The following is a 6,826-nucleotide window of genomic DNA, read 5'->3' on the forward strand; positions in this document are numbered from 1 at the left end:
AAAATAACACAAAATAAATGAATGTACAGTTAAAATAAAATTAACAAAATTCGTGAATAACTGAATAAAGGAAGTCGAAAGTTAATATATAATAGATGTACTAAAATTTATCAATTGTGAAATGTACAAAATTATATGATTAATGAAGTCCAAAGTTTTTCATTTGTCAAATTTTGAAATTTTGGAGTTTAGTGTTGCTTTTTGATCAATAGAAATTTTTAGGAAGAAATTTCCCAGTTGTCTTAGAAGTTTTATTTGTTTTAAATTGTGGTTCTGTTTTTGAATACATTATAGTGTGCATTTACATAAAATTTCCCAGTTGTCCCAAAGTTTTATTTATTTCATATACATTGGTGTGTTTGTTCTAGAAAAAGTCTCCATTCAATGAGGGTATGCATTCACATCAATATGCCGTTGTTTTTACTATTATTGCAATATTTGATAGCTTCTGCATCTTATTAATATAGCCAGGAAAATGTGAATAACAAATAAAAAAATTCAAGGTAAACTTCATGAATTTTGCCAACAAGAAGATTATGTAAACCTCATTCATTGAATTTTGAAATTTTATATAACATGAAAAAACACATGCCAATTATCCATTAATCCATACATCAAACAACAAACTATTCTTGTACAAATTTCCTAGATTTTTTAGAACATACACAAATTTAGCCTAAAATTATGAAAATAATTCTTCTTTCCTATTGTGGTCCGTCTTGGACAAATTATTCGTGTGGACTACTACAGTTGCGAAGCTATAACAGGTCCTTTTCTAGGGTTATTGTTGTCGCTATAATTCGGGTTGCGTGAAGGAGGATGGAATCAAAGGTGATGATGACTGTGGTGAGGTTTGGGGCTAGTCCCCGACTACACGTGCTTTGGTCATGTATAAAGAAGGAGAAGTGTGGAAAGGGAAGAAGAGGAATAGGGAGAAAGAAAGGCAAAACGGTTATTAAGTTTTCAGATCCACACAATGATTAAGTTTTTGTATCCAAATCCAAAAACTTAATCACCATTATTTGAAATTATCTCTAATTTGTTATTTTTTAATAATATTTTAATAAAAAAAAAAGACACATCACCAAAAAATAATGGTCGAACTATCATCGGTGGGGTTTTGGACTTGATTGACTTAATGTGGATAGTAGAGGTACAAAAAGATAACAAATTCAAAACTAGGAACTAAAAGGGAAAAGAGAAAATGTAGAAGAACCAATTTGGGTATTATACCATTTGGTAATCTACCAAAAAATTTACCCAAAGAACAATCATGAAATGCCTCGTAAGGGGGTCATCTGGATTGCCGAATGCCACGAGGTGTTGTAATGTCATTCGGCCCAAGGGAGATATTGCAGCCATTGGTAAGGGTGATTAGTGACAAAGTGCCAGAGGCACTTTTCAAGGTAGCATTTTTGGATATTCGTTTGGCCATTTGATTGCAAGTGGTAGGCATTACTCATTGTCAAAACCATTCTTTGTTATTTGAATAGTTCGCACCAAAACACACTCATGAAGAGGGGATCTCGGTCTAATACTATGCTTGAAGGAATGCTATATAAATAGATGATGTCTCAGAAGAAAATCGTTGCAACTTGAGGGGTGATGAAGATAGGGCCCATGGCGGAGAAGTGTGCATGTCTGAATAGGCAATCCATGACCATTAGGATAGTGCTTTTATAGGAAGATGAAGGAAGATGTATGATGAAGTCTATGGAGATCAAATCCCATGTCTTCTCTTCCTTGGAAGAGGAATTGGGAGAGGTTGTAACAACTAACAAGCCTTGAGGTGACCTGTTGAAGGGCTTGGTGAAGAGGGGGAAAAAAACTTTAGGAACAATTCACTACACCCTTCTTCATTCTTTGCTCATTATATGATTGTCATACAAAATCGATAACATACTCTATTACAGACTCTGTAACAAACTATGCCACTCCACTCACAACCTATAATCACCTAAATTATACCCATAATCACTTACACCATACGTATGAAAAAATTATAAAGATCAACTTTGATGACATAACAAAATTAGTGAATTTCGTTGATTTTTTCCTCGGACGCCTATTGCACATTTCAATGGTAAAATCGGACTTGTATCTCTTTTTGTATCAGAGATGATTAGAAATAAAATGTCTCAATCCTCTTTTAGTGATTTTGAGAAATATAAAACTGCCATGAGACGAAAAGAAGGACAATGAATTAAATAAAATAACTCCGAATCATAAAATAATGGAAGAGAAGAAGATATTGAATTGATTCCACCTAACATTAATAAGAAAATACAATGGCAGTGGCAGAAATAGAGTTTAGGCTTCTCTAGTCTTTGATGGCAACTGGCAACCACAAAAAAACAGTCAAAGAATGCGAAATGACATGATGAGGCCCAAAAAGATGTTATTTTCTGGACGAGGCCGAAGTTGTAAACGGGCTGAATGTGTTGGGCCTTAACAATGTGACACGCATCTGGAGGCGAATTGCTGGATTGGAGCAGGAGGCCGCCACACCCAAGCTCCACACTTTGTTAGTGCCACCGCACCGCCGCAGCTCCAGCCTCGAATGCCTTCAGAACCCATGAATAAAAAGAGAAGAAGAAAAAGAAGAGGCAATACATCACCACCACTACCACTACCACTACCACTACCACTACCATCTTCATCACCATCGTCAGAACAAGAACAAGAAGAAGAACAAGAACAAGAAGAAGTAGGGCTTGTTGGGTTCCATCTGAAGCCATCCGCATCCTCCAAATCCCACACCATCCAACCCCTCGGCAACCTCCTTCTCCTCTCCGGTTCCTCCTCCAATGCCCGCGATCCTGGCCTCGGCTCCCTCCGTCTCCTCCCCGATGACCTTCTCCTCGACATCCTCACCCTCCTCCCCGCCCCCGACCTCGCCCGCCTCGCCGCCGTCAGCAAACCCCTCTACGTCTTCTCCACTCACGAACCGCTCTGGCGCAACCTCGTCCTCAGCGACCTCGGTGGTGATTTTCTCTTCAATGGTTCCTGGCGATCCACCTACTCCGGCCTTGTCTTCCCTCATCCCTCCATCTCCATCCGCGACTTCTACTCCGACTACCTCTTCCAGAGCTGGCTCTGCGCCAACCTTGACATGCGCCCGGAATGGCTCTGCACTGACAACATCGACCGCCGCCGCGGCATTTCCGTCGACGAGTTCATCGCCCGATTCGAGGAGCCCAACCGGCCGGTGCTTCTCGAGGGATGCATCGATGCCTGGCCGGCCATTTCCAAGTGGGCACCTGACTGGCTGATTAGGACTTGCGGCGATAAGCGCTTCGCTGTCGGCCCGGTGAAGATGACCATGGAGCGCTATTTCCGGTACGCTGCCGCCGCCAGGGAGGAGCGCCCTCTCTACCTCTTCGATCCGAGGTTTGCTGAGAAAGCCCCTGAGCTGGGCTCCGACTACGAGGTTCCCGTGTTTTTCAGAGAGGACCTCTTTGGGGTCCTCGGGGAGCAGCGGCCGGACTACCGGTGGATCATTATCGGCCCGGCAGGATCGGGATCGTCTTTCCACGTCGATCCAAACTCCACCTCTGCTTGGAACGCCGTCATCAAGGGGTCGAAAAAGTGGATCATGTTCCCGCCGGAGGTTGTCCCACCTGGAGTCCACCCGAGCCCGGACGGCGCCGAGGTTGCGTGCCCCGTCTCCATTATGGAGTGGTTCATGAACTTCTACTCGGTTTGCAGAAAATGGAAGAAGAAGCCCGTTGAGTGCGTTTGCAAAGCAGGTGAGGTGGTGTTCGTGCCCAATGGATGGTGGCATTTGGTCATCAATCTTGAGGACTCCATTGCCATCACACACAACTTCGTAAGCAGGTGATTCCCTGCTTTTTTCCCTAAATATTTTTTTTTGTGATAATTGTGATTTACTTACTATTTGTGCTATATATTTGTGTTTATATGTTCTCTGATCATACTTCAACTTCGTACTAGTTCGCCTCATTTTTTAAGCTTCAGAATTGGGATTATAGTTTGCTTGGTTTATTAGGAAATGTACTTGATGTGTTCATGCGTCAGTTTGCTGCTTACTTTGTTGTTTGGAGGAAATAGGAAAAATTAGAAAAATAAACAACAAATGAGTAGGCCATCAGTCTACTTACATTAAGCTCCTAAGGCTTGGCAAGTTACAATAAAGATACTTTTGTTGCCTTTTTTTTTAGAATTTTTTTGAGATTTACCCTTCTAGAAATATATGATGCAGCTTAGGCACCTGATAAGTGGTTGTGAGGTTGAAGATGCAAAATTTGGAATTGGGAATAGATAAGTGATATGCATCCCTTTGGTAATAGTGATTGATGTGCACTGTTCTTTTTTGATCTCTGCCTTACCCAACAGAGCAGATTGTGTGGGCCTGCGTCATTATCCTTGGGTGGTATTTGCCTCACTAGTTACTGATTATCTTCACTAAATGGTGAAAAGAAAATAAAAGAGTGAAAAAAAACTGAAAAAGAAGGCGAACGTAAAAATAATAAATAAAGTTGATGATGAAAGTAACCCGATGGCTTTTCTGGTTTGTTTAGGGGGGTTATCGTGTAGTTTTTTTTTTCCTTTTAGTGATCTTGTAGGACCCTTTTCCCTTTTGGATTAAACCTACTTTTCTAGGTTTTGAAAGAGTTGTTGGATGTGCAGAAGGTCCATCTGTGGTCTTGTAGCCAGCATTTCCTAAAATTGAGACTAGGAATAGATATGATGATCAGTTTATACCTTTAGGTAGAGCCTGCTATACCTCTACCTATTTCTTCTGATTTGAGGGTTAGAAACCAGAAAGAGGAATGAGCTTAACTCATGTTGCTTATGCTATTGTCAAACTAATCCTAACTTAATGGGCAAACTAATTTACGCATCCTTGGAGAATTTTTACCTCTAATATGTTGATTGTGATACAATGAGAACTAATACAATGTGGAAACCATGCGGATTATGTATAAGCCTTAATTTATTAATTTATTAGATTAGATGAAGCAAGACTATTAGTACTGCAAGGCCACAATTATGTCAAAGTTATTCCTCTCTTTGCTGCGTGGACTGAAAAATCACACCAAATAGCTTAATTCAATGTTGTCCAAATTTTGTTTCAATGTGTTTACTTGCAACTAGACAAGCATCGGTTGATTAGATGAAGCAAAACTATTAGTACTGCAGGGCCACAATTATGTAGAACTTATTTCACTCTTTGCTACTTTTGACTGAAAAATCACATCAAATAAGTTAGTTTAATGTTGTTTCAAATTTCGCTTCAATATGTTCTCTTTCTACTTGATGAGCAGTGGTTGATTTTTTAGAAGTCTTGAAGCGGAGCTACTTATGAACCCTTTTCGTTTTTGTAATGCTTATATTAGACTAATAACATGAGCATTCATGTCCTGAATTTTTTAGTAGATTATAATTGTTTCCTTCATTTGAAGTTGGAAAGATTCTGTGATCCATCGATAGTTTCCCTTGTTCTTCATGAGCACTACACAAATTAGAATTTCTATAATGATTGGTTTAGGTTGGTAGGTGGCTAGTCTACTATGGGCTTCTACCTCTTTTTTTTTGTCTGATTTAGGCTTTAGAAACTGGACTTTCACTGCAAAAAAACTGCTCCATAATGTTCTTCTGGGGTTCTCCAAGTTCAGAGATGAACTTCATTTGTGTAGGTTCTTTTTTCAAACTAGAGTTAATCCTACGTGGAAGTAAACCTTATTTGTGAGGATGTTATAATGGTGTGGATTTGGGACATATGAGTGACAAGCATAGCTCCTGTTGCTTATGCTACTGTTAAACTAACCATACTTATGGAGCAAATTAGTTTACATGACTTGTGAAACTTTGTTGCCTCTAATAAGTGGATTGGCACATTATGATAGTTAATACCTGGTGTAAACCATGCAGATTATATAGGCCTGGTAGTATTGCAAGGTGATGTAGGGACTACTTTTTTGTGTTTGTCTTAGAGCTATAATTACCGTTATGTGGAGGAAGTGACATCATTCTTGGTTGATTTTGACTGAAATCCACAACAAATAACTAAATTTGATGCTTTTTTTCAGACTGTTTTGATTTGTTCTCTTGGTGTTGCTAGACCAGCAGTAGTAGAAATCTTTGAAGCAGAGCTGTAGTATTATATTAGACAACCAAAAACTACATGTCATCTTTTTAGTTGAATATAACAGTTATCTCCATTTGAGGACATAAAAAGGATTCTGCAATCCAATATGCATCTAGTTTCCTTTTTGCTTGGGTATTATTTAATTTGTATTACCAATTTTTGCGGTTTGTATCTGACACAGAGGGAAAAGGAAAAATGTAGTCAGAGAGATCCATCGCATTCAGATTTGGATCATTCTCATTGTTGTTTTTATTTTGTCCATGCTGCAGGAGGAATTTGTTGAATGTTCTTGATTTTCTGAAGAAACCGAATGCAAGCGAGTTGGTTTCAGGAACAAAAGACAGAACAAGCTTGCATGATAAGTTTAAGAATGCCATTGAAGCTGCGTATCCTGGAACTATAGATGAGCTCATTCTAAAGGCAAAGGAGAAGATTGCCAGAGAGAAGAAGCCGACATTTTGGGAGTCTGTAGCTGATGCAAATGTTGGAGGTTTCAAGTTCTCATTTTAACTGATTGAAAATGTGATATTGAATTATTCTCATTTATTAATTTGTGCTTCATATGAACCAATGGAAAGAAAACTCTCGTCATTTTTCTTTCCTATTTCTTTCTATCCCTTAAAACAGACAGTAAGCTTTTTTGCCTCTAATGCAAGGGCTGGTTATGGAACCTGTTACTTCATCCAAATGTTGTGCTAATTTCATCGCTTATAG

At 39.2% G+C, this 6,826-nt stretch overlaps 1 protein-coding gene across 1 annotated transcript; it reads left to right on the forward strand.

Annotated features, from left to right (window-relative positions):
- Nucleotides 1-2,314: 2,314 nt before the first annotated feature.
- LOC120274987 (F-box protein At5g06550) lies at nt 2,315-6,794 on the forward strand. Its single transcript, XM_039281513.1, has 2 exons — nt 2,315-3,837; nt 6,382-6,794. The coding sequence occupies exons 1-2, from the start codon at nt 2,561-2,563 to the stop codon at nt 6,620-6,622; spliced, it is 1,518 nt and encodes a 505-aa protein (XP_039137447.1). The 5' UTR covers nt 2,315-2,560; the 3' UTR covers nt 6,623-6,794.
- The last annotated feature ends 32 nt before the right edge of the window (nt 6,795-6,826 follow it).

Source organism: Dioscorea cayenensis, chromosome 13 (assembly GCF_009730915.1).
Source record: "Dioscorea cayenensis subsp. rotundata cultivar TDr96_F1 chromosome 13, TDr96_F1_v2_PseudoChromosome.rev07_lg8_w22 25.fasta, whole genome shotgun sequence".
In the NCBI taxonomy this organism is placed as follows: Eukaryota; Viridiplantae; Streptophyta; class Magnoliopsida; order Dioscoreales; family Dioscoreaceae; genus Dioscorea; species Dioscorea cayenensis.